General features: G+C 31.9%; 1 protein-coding gene across 5 annotated transcripts in view; it reads right to left on the bottom strand.

Moving 5' to 3' along the window:
* The window catches only part of LOC127156646 (AP-3 complex subunit beta-2), a 58,065-nt gene that overhangs the window by 22,314 nt on the left and 17,829 nt on the right, over positions 1 to 17,922 (bottom strand). For all 5 annotated transcript variants that reach the window (XM_051099610.1, XM_051099609.1, XM_051099611.1 and 2 more), the window contains exons 2-16: positions 15,770 to 15,845; positions 13,732 to 13,806; positions 13,409 to 13,504; positions 11,250 to 11,410; positions 9,081 to 9,147; positions 8,826 to 9,008; positions 8,578 to 8,754; positions 6,614 to 6,711; positions 6,180 to 6,234; positions 5,653 to 5,724; positions 5,496 to 5,558; positions 2,904 to 3,036; positions 2,466 to 2,575; positions 2,214 to 2,390; positions 211 to 397 (exon numbers count right to left, since the gene is read on the bottom strand). In XM_051099610.1, the coding sequence (XP_050955567.1) occupies positions 211 to 397; positions 2,214 to 2,390; positions 2,466 to 2,575; positions 2,904 to 3,036; positions 5,496 to 5,558; positions 5,653 to 5,724; positions 6,180 to 6,234; positions 6,614 to 6,711; positions 8,578 to 8,754; positions 8,826 to 9,008; positions 9,081 to 9,147; positions 11,250 to 11,410; positions 13,409 to 13,504; positions 13,732 to 13,806; positions 15,770 to 15,845 (1,730 nt within the window). The remainder of the gene's footprint in view (positions 1 to 210; positions 398 to 2,213; positions 2,391 to 2,465; positions 2,576 to 2,903; positions 3,037 to 5,495; positions 5,559 to 5,652; positions 5,725 to 6,179; positions 6,235 to 6,613; positions 6,712 to 8,577; positions 8,755 to 8,825; positions 9,009 to 9,080; positions 9,148 to 11,249; positions 11,411 to 13,408; positions 13,505 to 13,731; positions 13,807 to 15,769; positions 15,846 to 17,922) is intronic.

The following is a 17,922-nucleotide window of genomic DNA, read 5'->3' as shown; positions in this document are numbered from 1 at the left end:
ACTGATGTGTTTGTGTAAGAAAAATATCCATATTATTGGACTTCAAAATCTCAACAGCCATTCACCGCCATTATAAATCTTGGAGAGCCTGAACATTTTTTAACATTACTCTTCGTCTGTAAGAAGGAAGTCATATAAACCTAGGATGGCTTGAAAGTGAACTATCCCTTTAACTAAAATTAAACCTGAAACTAAAATGAAAACCTTTACCTTTAAATGGAGACTCCAGGACAGGGGCAGGCTTGAGTGCAAGGAAAAGCTTCTTGGCGTATTTGTTGAGAGCGCCGCTCTTATCGGTGGGCACAATGAGTTGGCGGATAAAGCGGGCACGATCTCTGATGTCATAGTTTTGATCATATTTCGCCAGGTTCAGTACATATTGCGTCAGCAGTTTAGTCTGAAAGACAGAAAAGAGAAGAAAACAAAGGAATTTAATTCTCAAGAGTCTCAAGAGTTTTATGCCTGACAGGCAACGTACTTGTGCACATCTAAATGATATGACATGTAGACAGAGATTGTCTCGCTTGATTAAACAATGACTCATGTTGGGTCTCTCCAGCTTTCATTCAGACTGATGCACTGATTACAGGGTTATGATAGTTAACTAAAGCAAAAAAAAAAAAAAAAAAAAAAAAAAAAAAAAAAGAGAGAGAGAGAGAGAGAAATTTAACTGAAGTAAAATAAAATATATAAAAAATTACATTTTTTTTATTATTTATTGGCCAAGACATTTCTTTTTTTATTTAGTTTAACTTGATGTAATAAAATAATTTAAACTAACATTACAAAATAAAAAGGAAATTAAAAACACACTACCAGTCAAAAGTTTTTGAACAGTATGATTTGTAATGTTTTTAAAGTCTCTTCTGCTCACTAAACCTGCATTTGTTTGATCCAAAGTACAGTAAAAGCAGTACAAATTTGAGATATTTTGATTATTTAAAATAACTGTTTTCTATTTGAATATATTTTAAAATATAATTTATTTTTGTGATTTTAAAGCTGAATTTTTAGCATCATTACTCCAGTCACATGATCCTGCACATTTTATTGTTATTATTATTATGTTGAAAACAGCTGAGTAGAATTTTTTTCAGGTTTCTTTGATGAATAGAAAGTTCAGAAGAACAGCATTTATCTGAAATAGAAATTATTAATTTCTACAACTGTTAATTTCTATAATTTCTTTCCCCCCAAAAAATTATACTGACTCCAAGCTTTTGAATGGTATAGTGTATAATGTTACAAAAGCTTTTTATTTCAGATAAATGCTGATCTTTGGAGCTTTCTATTCATCAAAGAATCCAAAAAAATATACTCAACTGTTGTAAATATTGATAGCAGTAATAAAAAATGTTTTTTTGAACAGCAAATCAGCATATTAGAATGATTTGTGATGGATCATGTGACACTGATGACAGAAGTAATGATGCTGAAAATGTAGTTTTGTTCACAGAAATAAATTACATTTTAAAACATATTTTTAAAGAGAAAGCAGTTATTTTAAATAGTAAAAATATTTCACCATATTACTGCTTCTGCCATATTTCTTTATCAAATAAATGCAGGCTTGGTTGAGCAGAAAATAATTCTTTAAAAAAACATTAAAAATCTTACTGTTCAAAAACTTTTGACTGGTAGTGTACATTTATTAATACATTTTATTTGTGTCTCCAAGTTTTCACTCCTGTCCTCCACAACAAAAACGATGTTTTGAAAAATGCTGCACAACATCAGATTACCTTTAACATCCTAAACTAGCTTTTAATGCATTTTTAATATGAAAACCACAGATTTCAGTTTGATTATTCTTACTACCCTTTTGTTTTCTTGTTTGCTTTCATTTATGAGTTTCGTCATGTTGCATAATGCAAGTCAGCTTGCTTACTGCTAATGTGCTTTGCATTATTTATCCTAGTATGTTAAATACCAGTTAACTGCATGCAAACAAGCTAATTTGATGACAAGCTAATTTTTGGTAACTGAAATAAAGCTAGCACAAAATCTAAATATTAGATGGAAAAACTAAAACAAAACTATTCACATAAATTTTATTTTTTAAAAAAAGAAAAAAATTTAATGAAAACTGAAAATATAAAATTAAAATTAATTGAGAGCATAAATAAAAGCTATAATAATTTATTATAAATGATAACTAATATTAAAATTGCACTGCTGCTTTGTGAGACTGGCCACAACCACAGTCCACTCGCCTGTTTTGAGTTAGTAAGGTACAATTTGGCAGCCAGATTGATAATCTGCAGCTTGACAATGTCTTCCTCGTTGGTGAAGGTTTTGGCCATCTTCCTCAGGACGTCAGGGGCGATTTTGGGGACGTGTTCGCAGTATTCACCAATCAGCCACAGGATGCTTGCTCGGGCCATGGGCACCTGACACACACACATAACCAGGATTATGGAGTATATTTGAAATGTGAAAACGGGTAGTTTAGATCACAACTCTACCTGGATGTTGTCGATGAGTTTGGCCATGTGTTTGATGATGTCACTATGCTGTTCAGGCTGCATCTGCAGAAGCTTTTTGATCACCACCACTGACTCAGCCACAACCAACTCTAAAAAAAACACACATAAACACCAATGTTAGCTTGCAAAACACACCAAATATTACTCAACACTATCAGAAAGCATGTGATGGAGCATGATGGGTACCACACACTGATACTGTGATGGGTATTTCCAGCAACATTTGCATGTTACAAAGTCAGAGGCTCATATTTTTCTTCTTTCGCACGATAAGAACCTCATCTGACATCGGAGCAAACCGCTTTTGATGTCTGCCTAAGTGGTTCTCACTTAATGGATAATTAATGACAGTGTGAGCATTAAAAACAGTTCTGTTGCATTCACTTGCACTTCATCTAGCAAAACACATGCTCTCACCATCTCTGTTGGACAGCAGCTGTACGAGGCCATTTAGACAGGTATCCCTGACCTCACCGATGTTTGTAGCACAGCGACCAATGGCCTGAATGCTGGCCGCCACGAAATCCTTATCCATGCTTTTAATATACGTCTAGAACACAAATAGAGAGTAAAAATCATTATCTCTATTCAAAATACACTGGAATATACTATAGCACAAGCAGAGAATTATACTGTTTCTTATGCTCTTAAAGAGACAGTGCACCAAAAATGAAAATTACTCATGTCGTTCCAAACCCGTAAGACCTTCGTTCATCTTTGGAACACAAATTAAGATGTTTTTGATGATAGACAGCAAGACAACTACAACGTTCAAGGCCCAGAAAGGTAGTAAGGACATTGTTAAAAAAGGTCATGTGACATCAGTGGTTCAACCCTAATTTTATGAAGCTACAAGAATACTTTTTGCATCATGGTACTCTTGATAATGGCGGCAGAGGCGACGCAGTGGAGAAGAACTGTGGAATAAAGTCGTTGTTTTTGTTTTCTTTGCACACAAAAGTATTCTCGTACCTTGGTATAATTAACAATGTTCTTACTACTTTTCTAGGCCTGGAAACATTGAATTTGCATTGCTGTCTATGCAGGGTCCGAAAGCTCTTTGATTTCATCAAAAATATCTTAATTTGTGCTCCGAAGATGAAGGTGGAACGACACGAAGGTGAGTAATTAATGACAGAATTTTAATTTTTGGGTGAACTATCTCTTTAATATGGGTGGTTGACAAAATAACACAGACATTAAATTTTATTCAACATTTTAGGTTAGAATTTATATGTATGTATAATTTCAATGTATTTTAGATGTTATGATAGCTCACCATTTCTTTTTCACCATTTTTATTTAGTTTGCAGTTCATTTAAGAAGTCATGTGGTGTGACGAATAAATAAATAAACTTTAAAAGTAAATATTTAATTTAAAATAATCTATACTCTTAAGCAGCAAATGTTGTTTAATATTAGTATCTGAGTTTTAGGTTATTTTGTAATATTAGTTTCAAATTATTCGTTTTACACTATCAGTTTTGGGTCAGTAAGATTTAAATTTAAAAGTAATCATTTTTTTGTTGATGTTTTTTGTTCAGTAAGGATGCATGTAATTATGACAGTGTTTTAGTGACAAGTGAAAAAAAATAAAAAAAAATCTAAGATTATGAGATTGAAGTCAATATTTAAAAAAAAAAACAGTCAAAAATATGAGAATGAAGTCGATATATTTTAAAAATAAAGTCTAAATATTTTTGAACAATGCCAAAATTACAAGACTAAGACAAAATATTTTGAGAACAAAGTCGAAATATTTTGAGAATAAAGTCAAAATATTTTGAGAACAAAGCCGAAATATTGAGAATAAAGTCAAAATTACAAGATTAAGTAAAAATATTTTGAGAATAAAGTCAAAATATTTTGAGAACAAAGTCGAAATATTGAGAATAAAGTTGAAATTACAAGACTAAGTAAAAATATTTTGAGAATAAAATTAAAATATTTTGAGAATAAAGTCAATATTTTGAGAATAAAATCAAAACTACAAGAATTAAGTTAGCAAATACAAGATTAAAGTTATAATATTTTGAGAGTATAGCCTATATATTGCACATGCAAATGGCCCAGATTGGGAGCACCAGGAGAAATTCCGGTGGCCTGGCAACTGATTTGAATATATGTGTTATTATTAGCAGAAATCATACCCTGTGTCGTACTCGCAGGGTCAGTATGTTTAAAAATAATATTTCACATCTTCGAATGCATTAATTATTTGTAGACTGCCAGCCACCCAATAATAGCAATAACTGACTTTGTAAATAATTGACTTTATTCTTAAAATATTTTCTTATATTTCTATGAGTTTATTCTCATAATTTTGACTTTTTCCTCAAAATATTACGACTTTAATCAAAAGTGACAGAAAAGACATTTATGATGTAACAAAAAAAATACATTAAATAAATGTTCCTTTTCCTTTTCAAACATTTTATTCATCCGAAAATTCTGAAAAAAATTAGCACAGCTTCCACAAAAATATTCCCACAAATTCCACGAACATTGATAACAATCAGAAATGTTTCTTGAGCAGCAAATCAGAATATCAGAATGACTTCTGAAGGATCATGTGACACTGAAGACTGGCGTAATGATGCTGAAAATTCAGCTTTGCATCACAGAAATAAATTATATTTTAAAATATACTGACATAGAAAATATGTAATAATATGTAATAAAAATGAATAATATTCACAATATTAGTTTTTTTCTGGATTTTTTATCAAATAAACACAGCCTTGACAAGCACAAAAAACTTCTTTAAAAAACACTGAAAATCTTATTGATTCCAAACTTTTGAATGGCCATTTTTTTAAATTCTAAAATAGAATTATTATTATTATTATTTTGTCAAATAATTGCAGCCTTGGTGAGAAGAGACTTCTTTTAAAATGGTAAAACATTATTTTACTCACCCCAAACTTTAGAAGGGTATAGTACAATAAATTATATTATATTATATTATATTATAAGAACATTGTAAGAACAGCATAAGTAAAATAGTACCTGAAATTCTCTCAAGATGGTGGAGATGTTTGTCTCATTAGCCAAATTAGTCAAAACCTCCAGCTGTATTAATAAGAGAAGATAAATTCATCAGTCCAATTTTAAAACGATCTGAATCAACATTGTTTAGTGAAAACATTTAAGCGTGTCTGTTCACCTTGAGGATTTTGATCTGCGTCGGGTCCGTGGAACGGATATAAAAACTCTTCAGATACGGCTCAAACATCCCCTGAACGACAAAAACACACATAATACAAACATGTTTAATACTGATTGAATTTTTCAGTTCTATTGTGCCTTCACAGAAACGCTTCTAAAAATCTAAAACCTCTCAAGGACAAACCAATAAATGCATAAAAGCAAAATCACTGAATCATAAAATATTTAAACTGTATTAAAGCCTTTTTCATATAATTTGCAGCAACCTTCCTCAGTGCATTAAACATCAAGCTCCAATGTTTATATCAAGCGCTGTAACATGCTGACCCTGTTTTTCAACCTTTCCAGTCACAGTGGATGCATAAAGTTGAACAATACAATATCAAGAGCATGTCATGACATTCAGAAAATACATAATCATCATATTATGTAAATAAATGGTAAAATTGCCCTTCTGTAACCCGGTGATCTGCAGCGCTTTTCAAGTGACACGTGGGCTTTTACAGTTTAATGTGAATCACTCACTCGTCTCTTGATGGACATCGTAGCGACGTTTTGAAGCACGACGTATTGCACTTCACTACAAACACACAAAACACAACAACATCAGTGACACAATAACATGAAGATGTTTATAATTCAAAACCCTTAAAAGGTATTTGAGAAGGAACAAACAAATTTTCAAAAAGAGGCTAAATGCATGTGAATAATGGATGATGTTTATGGTCTGAGCATCTCTCTAGCCGTAGCTAATGCCAAATTCTTTGTGAGAATTGCAGTGTCATCATCCAGTTCGCCTGTATTGACTAATGATGTCATCAGCTGATGGCCAGCTTTGCATCATCAAACAGAGAGACTTCACGCTGTGTCACACTTTGCCTGAAGGAAAACCTCAGGAAGCTTGTTTGTCTCTGAGCTGCGTGTGAGTGCATTTCATTAGGAAGTGATTGATTACTCACCTGTGGCTGCGCATTAACCTGACCAAAGCCTTAGCGATGATGCCCACCTCTGCTTTAGGAGCCAAATGGAAGTATAACTGAGCTACTGCCATCACCACCTATGGAGATAGAGAGAGGGGCTCATTATGAGATAGTTACGGCTAAAGCAACGCGATTTTTCTGTTTAGAGGTCATGTGTTAACAGGTATCATTGCCATAATGCTGACAAACCCAGTGATTGGGTTATTTTGACCCAGAGGTTAGGTTAAATGTTTAACCTTCTGGGTAGTTTTATTTAACTCAACTATTGTTGAAAAATAACTGTATGGCTGGCTTAAAATGGGTTGTCGATTAAAAATCAGACATAATTACTAGAGCCATCAGCAATAATCAAAAGGTGAGCATTTATTAAGCAATTTATTTATTCAGCTTATTAAAAACATTTAATTTATTGAACATATTAATACATGCTAATTTTCAAACCTATTTTGAGTTCATTTTAAACAAGAAATATAGTCATTTTTAAGCAATAACTGAGTTAAATAAAACTACCCAGAAGGCTGGGTTAAACATTTAACCCTACCGCTTGATCAAAACAATTCAATCGCTGGCTTTGTTTGTTTATTTTTACTTTGTTTGTTTATTTTTATTTTGTTTGTTTTTACCCCAACATTTTTTTGAGTGTGACAAAAGCTATCAAAATAATTATAAAAATAAAGCGGACATTAAACATATACATTTTATCAAAATAAAAAAAAACTAAATTAAAAATAAAAGCAACCATGCATGTAATAATAACAACAATAAAAAAAAATTAATTAATTAATTATATATATTTTTTAATTATAAATTATGTATATATGAAAAACAACCATAAACACATTTAATAATAATATATTATTATAATAACATATATTATATTATTATGTAATAATGAAATTATATTTAACATACATATATATTATATATATTAAATATAACTATCTATCTATCTATCTATACACACACACACACACAATTCAAAAAAACAACAATAAAAACAAAATAACTGGAAACAAATAAAATAAGACAATAAGCTAAAATTACAAATTTTTCATAAATAAAATAAAAACAACCATACATGTTTTTAATAACAACAACAAAACCTGACCAAAAAAACATTTTTATGACTCTTAAACTAATTAAAATATTAACATTTATGCATTTGACATACATTTTTATCCAAAGCAATTTTAAATAAAAATTAAGTTTCAGTTTTTGACGTACATTAATGTTTTGTTTTTTCACATTATGTATGCAAGTAGATTTTAAAATAAAAAATAATAGCTGTTTTAAAGCGGGTTGTGCATCATTTACATCTGAATTGACAATGCCTCTTAAATTCCCATTAAATTCTTGAATTTGAATTAAATTTAAATTGATAAGGCACAGAAAGAAGAACTGTAATTTGAACTGAACTGAAAAAAGTTTTAGAAATATTTTAAATAATAATAATAACAACGGAATACTGTTTGTATGTCTAATCCGCCTTTAAAAAATATACATATCAGGGAATAAATTAAGGTATAATTGGTCAAAATTAATGACTGGACTAATGTCATTCCAACTCAATTTCCTGTGGTAAATAGACAGTTAAATTCAAATTCAGTTCTTAAAGTCATAAATTTTGCCTTAATATACAGTCAAACCAAAAATTATTCAGACACCAGATATAATTTTTTTATATTTTTTTACTAGTAGGTGCAGGACACTACAGCACTATAGTATAGTACAGTATGTAAATGAGGATAGCAAAATAAAGCAAACTGTCACATATTATACCCAAATATTATTCAGACACTTTGACCTGACCATGTTTTGTTACATACCTTTCTATCAAAGTTATCTGACATTATCAAGTTCTTGTCATATTTTATTACCATTTTCTAAACAATAGCAAATAAACTGTGATAATGTGAGAAATTTTGAAAGTGTGTGTGACTCACGGCAGCGTTGCGGCTCTGCAGCAGGGGTTTGGTGTTCCTCAGTAGGAGTCTGTGATCGGGGTCCATCACGTAAGGCTTCCTCTTCGCTAGAGCGGCCGCCTCGGCTTTCTTATCTTCATCTTCCTCATCATCAGAGGCGTAGAAGGCCTTTTCGCTGCTCTCCTCCAACAAAGACTCCTTCACATATACACACACGTTAAGAGTGGATACGTTCTTCCGAGACACACTCACACATCCGTGATACTCACGTTGATGTTGGGGTTGAGGAACTGTGTTCTGGCGTAGCGTGTGAGCATGTTGATGATGACCACCTGACCCCACTCCTCCACGTCAATCAACAGGTTACACAGCTTGCGGTAGTTCTTATGGATCAGATCGATGCGGTCTGGACACACTTCCTCAAATGCCATCACCACACTGCCTGCTACCAGCTACACACAAACACACATGTCAGGAACGATGATTATATCTCAGAACTGACCTGAAATGATTCTGTCACTCACTGTGGTTTTATCAGCCAGCAGTTTCTCGATGACTTCAATCAACTGATCTTTCTGTTCCGGGTCCAGGCTGAAAGAATAAAAAAAGAGAGAGAGAGAAAAATGACCATCAGCCCCTGCAACCTGTGAATTCGTTTTACTTTTACTGAATGTCAAAGTAGTCAAACTAAAAGCTACAATGTTACAAAAAAATTAATATACAGATTAATATACAGATTGCATTTATGTGGTCAAATATTGTGATATAATGAGCACTTAGCTGCATAAATCACCATGTTTTCTAGTTTGATATCACTCACATTATTCCATGCTTTTTTGTACATAAATTATGACATTCCAAATAAATATTTAATGTCTATTTATTTATTTATTTATTGTTTTGCTAGTGAAACATTTAAGGATACAAAAGGTTCTTGATCATTCTCTTGAGACTGACTTGAAAAAGTGACTATACATTATTTTTTACATTCTTATATTTAAGAATATTTATACTTATTCTATATTTAAGATTAACAAACAAATGTATTTTATATATATTTTATATATATTAATTTTTTTCTTATTTATATAAATTCTAATTTATATTTATATAAAATACACTACCAGTCAAAAGTTTTTGAACAGTAAGATTTTTAATGTTTTTTAAAGAATTCTCTTCTGCTCACCAAGTCTGCATTTATTTGATCCAAAGTACAGCAAAAAACAGTAACATTTTGAAATATTTGTACTATTTTAAAAAACTGCGTTCTATTTTAAATATATTGAAAAGATGATATTAAATATATTTTAAAATGTAATTTATTCCTGTGATCAAAGCTAAATTTTCAGTATCATTACTCCAGTCTTCAATGTCACATGATCCTTCAGAAATCATTCTAATATGTTGATTTGCTGTTTAAGAAACATTTATTATTATTATTATAATCAATATTTCAAACAGAGTTTTTAAAGTATTATTTGATGAATATAAAGATCCAAAGATCAGCATTTATCTAAATAAAAAGCTTTTGTAACATTATACACTATACCATTTAAAAGCTTGGAGTCAGTATAATTTTTATGGAAAAGAAATTATAGAAATTATTTATCAAGGAAAGCTTTAAATTGATCAAAACTGATGATAAAAACATTTATAAAGTTACAAAAGATTTCTATTTCAGATAAATACTGTTCTTCTGAACTTTCTATTCATCAAAGAAACCTGAAAAAAAGCTGTTTTCAACATAATAATAATAATAATAATAAATGTTTTTGAGCAGCAAAGCAGAATGTTACAATGATTTCTGAAGGATCATGTGACTGCAGTAATGATGCTAAAAATTCAGTGTGAAATCACAGGAATAAATTACATTTTATTAAAATATATTAAAACAGAAAACAGTTATTTTATTGCTACAGTTATTGCTGTAGTTTGGATCAAACAAATGCCGGCTTGGGGATCAGAAGAGATTTCTTTAAAAAACATTAAAAATCTTACTGTTCAAAAACTTGATAGCAGTAGTGTTTATTTATATATTGTATTACACAACGTATATTTTTTTAAATACTTTATATAATAAACATTTCTATATTTTAATACTATTTTTAATAATAATATTTTATATTAATATATTTTTATATAACATTTTATTTTTATTATTTTTTTTATTAGTAGTAATATTTTTCTTCTTTTTTTTTTTTTTAAATACATTACCCTTCAAAAGTTTGTAAGAATTCTTTTTAAAGAAATTAATGTCAGAAAAGTTGCATTTAATCAATCAAAAAAAGAGACTAAAAGTAGCTTTTTCATCAGTCAATCCTGACAAAACAAAACAAAAGCATTTTCAAAAGGATCATGTGACACTGAAGCCTGGAGTAAAGATGCTGAAAATTCAGCTTTGCATCACAGGAATAAATTGCATTTTAAAATTAAAGCAAATAGAAAACAATTATTTCAAATTGAAAAAATATTTCACATTATTACTGCTTTTATTGTATTTTTTATCAAATAAATGCAGTCTTGTGAGCAAAATAAAAAAAACAAAAACTCCCAAACAAAAAGACACCAAACTTTTGAGTGGTAATGTAACTAAAATGAAAAGATGTTAATAAACATAAGTATTTAAATTAATTAATTGTTGACTACTCCCAATAGCTGATATGTGTTCAGACCAGACACTTGCTATATTGTACCTGTGTAGTTTGGGTATGGCATGAGCTGCGGTCTTGCGAACGTATGGAGACATGTCAGACGCCGCCTCTTTGATGGCCAACATCATGATGGGCACGATGATGGTCACTCTGATGCTGGACAGCACACGCAGGGCACTTGCACGGATCAGCTGGTTTGGGTCCTGAATCAGAGTGTCGCAATGATTAACAGAGGTCTATTTATTATAAATATGATGCATTAATTAAAGGGTGTGACAGGTATTTACTCCATCTGAACACTAGAGGGCATTTTTGGCCCCATGTGACATTTCTGCAACATTTTGAGTGTTTACTGAGCATTTAGCCTGCATCACTATTAGCATAGTCTCCATACTTATATAATATGTGTGGTGAGTTTGTATTTGATAGTCCAATCAAAGTACACTGAAAACAGAAGGTCAAAAGCATATACTGTTTCCACATTCTGGTAATATGTATTTGATTTACGATTTAGTATTTCCTAAAACCTCTTGCACTATGAAACAGGTTTGTCAGAGTTCTCTATTGAGTAGATCAGTGGTTCAACCTTTGTGCGCAATGAAAACAAAAATAACAACTTTATCCAACTATTTCTTCTCTTTTCTGTCAGTCTTCGATGCGTGTTCATGTTCACTACCTTTCTGGGCTTGAATGTGTCAGTTGTGTTGCTGTCTATGCAGGGTCAGAATGCTCTCGGATTTCATCGAAAATATCTTAATTTGTGTTCTGAATATGACCAAAGGTCTTACAGGTTTGGAACAACATATGGGTGAGTAATCAATGACAGAATTTAAATTTTTGGGTAAACTATCCCTTTAAATATATGAACATAAACGTAATTCTGAATTGTAAGGTGAGGAATTTAGCGAAAATGTAAAAGCAAATGGTATGCAAGATCTGTAGTATCAAAAGACTTTATGATAAACTTTATGACTTTATGATAATCTTACTCCATAATCAAAAGTACAGTAACATTTGACATCAACAGCAATGTACAGTGTTATCAATAACAATAACTAAATCTATTAAAACCTTTTTCTTTCATTTTTTTTAAATGAAGCAGAAATAAAATACATTTGAAATTTCAAACGGAAATGTGTAACGTGACATTTTTTAAAAATATTTATTATTTAGTATAAATATTAGATAAGAAATTAGAAATGTTGCATGGGAACTAACTGAAATAAGTTTAAGTTGAAGCACAAAAATTAATTGGAAATAAATAAAAACTAAATTATAAATAAAAATAAATAAAACCTAAATAGAAAATAAAAATTACAAAAGCACATAGCAAACTTGCTAAAGTAAGTCTAATTCAAAACATGAATAAAAACTATAACAGTAAATAAACACTAAAATTACACTTGTACGAATTTGATCTTGGGGTATATTTGGCAATAAACTAGGCTGAAAACTGACTATACATTAATATTTAATTGTATTAATATTTAAATATTTAATTTATAATAATAATAATAATAATAATATAGAATTTTAATATATTTTATATTTATTTTTAATATATTTATATATTATACTATTCATTTATTTATTTATTTTTATTATTTTTTATTTATTTTTTTTTTTTACTAAATTGAACAAATTGTGATAAACAGCAAATTACCATTGTCTGAAAGCTGAACGAATAAGCTTTCCATTGATGTATGGTTTGTTATGATAGCACAATATTTGACCAAAATACAACTATTTGAAAATCTGGAATCTGAGTGTGCAAAAAAAATGAAAATATTGAGAAAAATCACCTTTAAAGTTGTCCAAATAAAGTTCTTAGCAATGCATATTACTAATCAAAAATTAAGTTTTGATATATTAATGGTTTTGATATATAAATTTACAAAATATCTTCATGGAACATGATCTTTACTTAATATCCTAAATTGATAATTTTGACCCATACAATGTTTTTGGCTATTGCTACAAATATACCCGTGCTACTTATGACTGGTTTTGTGCTCCAGGGGCACAAATAAGCAGTTGGCTATAGTACATTATGCACTTTCAATACAAAGTATGCAAACTAGAGTGCAGCTTTTTCTTATGTTTTGGATATTGTGAAAGGCATCAGAGAAGATGATAGGATTTTGTGAGGATGAAGCAACATGTTCAGACCCTGAATAATGTGGTTGTGTGTGTTTTGTGACCTTCAGTCCTCTCTGAAAGGTGGAAATGGACAACAGAGCGAGATCCTGCTGTTCTTCAGCATATCGGACGAGATACACGTACACCAGCTTCTTCACCTGAGAGAGAAAACACACGTCACTGTAAACTCACAAACCAGAGGGGTGAATAGAGCAGGTGTTTAATGCGTTTTTTTGTGACTCAGCACTTGAGCTTACAGTGACTCATGAGCAGAACCACGTTGCCATTGCATATTAACACAAGATTAAAGTTTAATAACAGCCAGAAAAGCTGACATCCTGTAAGCTCTGAGCCGCTTCCTGTCTCCCTGCTGGGTATCACTCACCTCAATGTTTTTACAGGCCACGTTCTTCACCACTGCAGGGAAGAGATCTGAGGCGTTCTTCCCCCGGGCGATCATCTGTGTGAAAACAAACAAACAAATATTTACATACTGATATACAATATAGAGGTCAAAAGTTTACACACACCTTGCAGAATCTGAAAATTGTTAATTATTTTACCAAATAAAGAGGGATCATACAAAAATGCATGTTATTTTTTATTTAGTACTGACTTGAATAAGATATTTGACATCAAAGACATTTACAAACAGTCCACAAGAGAAAACAATAGTTGAATTTATAAAAATGGCCCTGTTCATAAGTTTACATACATCTTAATACTGTCTTGTTACCTGAATGATCCACAGCTGTTTTTTGTTTAGTGATAGTCGTTCATGAGTCCCTTTTTTGTCCTGAACAGTTAAACTGCCTGCTGTTTTTCAGAAAAATCCTTCAGGTCCCACAAATTATTTGGTTTTTCAGCATTTTTGTGCATTTGAACCCTTTCCAACAATGACTGTATGATTTTTGAGATCCATCTTTTCACACTGAGGACAACTGAGAGACTCATATGCAACTATTACAGAAGGTTCAAACACTCGCTGATGCTCCAGAAGGAAACACGATGCATTAGTAGATGGGGGTGAAAACTTTTGAACGGAATGAAGATGTGTACATTTTTCTTATTTTGCCTAAATATCATATTTTATTCATTTAGTACTGCCCTTCAGAAGCTACAGAACATACTTACATGCTTCCCAGAAGACAAAATAAGATAAATTTAGCGCAATATTCAAGTTCAAAAAGTTTTCACCCCCATTATTAAATGTACTTATCCATTTCGTTGTGAGTGCTTAGGAGAGAATGATTCTTTCTGATTGGCTGTGATTTTTGATAGATTCTGTCACGTAACTGTGCTTGACATATCTAACTTAACCATCAATTCAGTTTAAGTTAAAGTTAAAGTTACCCATTTGAAAACGTTGCCAACTACACTGAAAAAGAAGTTTTCAATTTCTTTTAAATATAAATAATGAATCTAAATATGTTATTATTATCACATGGTCTAATTTAGATATGCAACCAGTGTTATCTAACACAGAAACAATAAGGATAGCATTAAACTTCAATAAAATGTGCAATAAGCCAACAAAAGAGAACAGATCAGCAGTGTATTTGATTATTGCATCAGTTTGCAATAACATTACAACCGCCAGAGTAAATTTGTTACACTATATTCACTGGAAATGTTTGCTCGCTACTAGAAAAGAACATATTTTTTATTACATGCACTGATGAATTCTTCACAGGAAATTAAAAACTATAAATACTATGAATTTTGACTTGGTCCTGAAGGATTCATGTACCTGCTGCCGGTGCCACCTGTGCTCTGTGAATGGAAACAGTATCAGGTGACTGTTTGTGGCTTCTGAGCTCCGAGTGATAAATATTTCAGTCCTGATCTGATCCTTCACAATACTGAGACACTAAAACCGCTCATGAATATTAAACGCATTTCGCATTTCTGTCCCGTTTCCAAAGCGCTCGCTGAAATCGCTCGTCTTGCTATAGAAACAGACCTGATGCAACAGTTACAAACCGGCGAGAGCCAAGACTTCACAAAACACACAGTGACAGCGGCATTTATTGCCCTCAATTACAGCCTTCTGTTTGTTTACACAGTCACATAATTACCGACACAAATCCAAATATGTCTTCCTGAAATGCTAAACAATCGGGTTTTTTATCCGACTTAGATTTCTGTGTATATATCTGATTCTCTTCTGTTGATCAATACAGCTATAAAACTGAACCTGATGGGACTTTATTACAGATGATCCATTAAAACAGAGCTCAAATTTCACAGCCCAGCTGTGCATCACACAATGAGACAATGCAATTGACACTTGAGAGAACTGCACTGTGGGACACATTACTCAGTGCACTGTGCTCTGTTTTTATAATGCAAGCTTTAGAAATAGTATGCACTCACTCACTAATTTAGTTTTTTTTGTGTTGGAATATACATAGCTTACTCACCGCTACAATGCGCTTCATGGCCTCCAGCTTTAAGGAGTCTTTATTGCTGTCCAGCATCTCCTTCAGGTCATCGTGTCTGAAGACAAAAGACAAAAAAGACAGAATTTTCGTCATCTGTTCTTGTTCTCTCTACTTTAAATATCTCAAAAAGGTGTCTATTATGATGTATCATCCTGAGAGACTCATCTCAGCTCTTTAAGAGCCCTGCGGACGTTCACGAGTTCAGAAGGACCAACCAGAACAAATGAAATCAAGCCTTTCATCAAAGGATTCACACAAATTTGACAAACAGAGAACAGAATAGACAAACACACCCAGAAATATCATCAACAGCATGATTTGGTTTTCATAAGCATAAGATACTAACTTAAGGGAAGCCACAAACCTCTTCTCTTTTTCTCACTTGAATCATTTCTCCAAGAAATCAATGGCAGTAAATTGTTGTTCTGACATGCCTCTCCTGAGCATAAGACTCTTAAATACATATATTTTACAACAAAGTCTCAAACTGTGATACCAGAAGAAACTGCACAGTCAGAGATCTCAGAATGAATCAAAATATCCGATCAAATATATCCAAAATCACCTGAGCTAAATCATTTTCATTCATCTCTATAGATGCCAAAAATGTCTTGTTTGTGATTAATTCTAGGAGAAATGACTGAGAAATGCTGATATTCAAACATAAACAAGACCTCAGTTAAGTCTCCTCTGAAATAGCAACTTCTGAGCATTTGTTTTCACTGGAAAAAATCCCTTTCAGGCAAGTCAGTTCACTTGGAGGCCATCTTGGTTACACCCCCAGGCAGCCATTTTCTACTCAAGCAACAGTTTTTTATTAACTGAGTGAGAGGAGAAAGACTTAAACTGTTTGCCAGGCAATTTCAGAAAATGTAAGTTTAATTTTATTTTATTCCTTATTTGGGGAAAAAGGTGTATTAAATCAAATGTGTAAGCTCCCCATCTCTCAGTAGATTATCATACAGTTTCATAAAATTAGCTTCTTTAGCTTAATTCAGGTTAAAAACTGTTTTTTCCCAGTAGTATAGGTCATAAAAAAAGACAGAATAAGAATACCCTTTTGTTTTATTTTATAAGTACTGCCTACAAGCATCAGCAATTAACAAATTCTGGGTTGACGATGTGTCTTTATTTCAATTCTTAAAACATTAGGAAAAAAGAATGTATTAAATCAAATTTGTACATTTCATAATAAAAGTTCCCCATCTCTCAATAGAGTATCATAGTACATTATCATAAAATTAGCTTCTTTAGCTTAAAGGGGTCATCGGATGTTCATTTTCCACAAGTTGTTATGATTCTTTAGGGTCTTAATGAAAAGTCTATAATATAAAATTAAAAATTCTCAATGGTAGTGTAAAACAACATCCTTTTTACCCTTTTTACCAGCTCTGCAAAAATCATCCTATTCTGGTTGAGGTTGCTTTAAATGCAAATGAGCTCTGCTTGCCCCGCCCCTCTCTTCTCTCTGTGGAGTGACGAGCCTGTTTACTTTAGCCACATTTAGCCACGTTTAGCCACTAAACTTGCTAACTAGCACATTATTAGGAAAGGCAATCACAAAGATTCATAAAAAAACCCCTTATACTCACTTCTGCTGTAAGTGAAGCTGGATCATGAATGATTTGTGTGAACATATATGATATATGATATATGTAGATCGGGAGGCGCATTCCCTTCACAAACAAACGTAATCCACTGCATCTTCAGCAGCTCAGATGTCGGGAGTTAATGACGACCACTACGTTTATTATTACATCCAGCAACACAACACCTCAATCGCTCAATCGGAGATATTCTTGTCTAACTTACATCCCTGCTCCGGCATCAAAACATGGAGGTTGGACTGTTACAACTGATCTGAGGTAAAACGCTCATGTCAATCAACTATCGTGGGAGCGGCCTCTGTGGGTGTGACGCAACAACGACAGGCATCTGAGAACGGCTCGATTTGAGAAAGGGGATATTATTTTTGCAGATTAATTAAAAACCACTGCATTTATTTTTATTATTATAGGGTAGATTTGTACATACACTGCAAACACACAGTAATGTTCAAACTGCATGTAAAAGTGAACTTAGCATCCGATGACCCCTTTAATTCCTTTAAAAACAGTGTTTTTTTCAGCAGT

The sequence above is a fragment of the Labeo rohita genome, chromosome 25, assembly GCF_022985175.1.
Source record: "Labeo rohita strain BAU-BD-2019 chromosome 25, IGBB_LRoh.1.0, whole genome shotgun sequence".
Lineage (NCBI taxonomy): Eukaryota > Metazoa > Chordata > Actinopteri > Cypriniformes > Cyprinidae > Labeo > Labeo rohita.
Note: the sequence above shows the minus strand (reverse complement) of the source record. Positions and strands in the feature narration are given on the sequence as shown.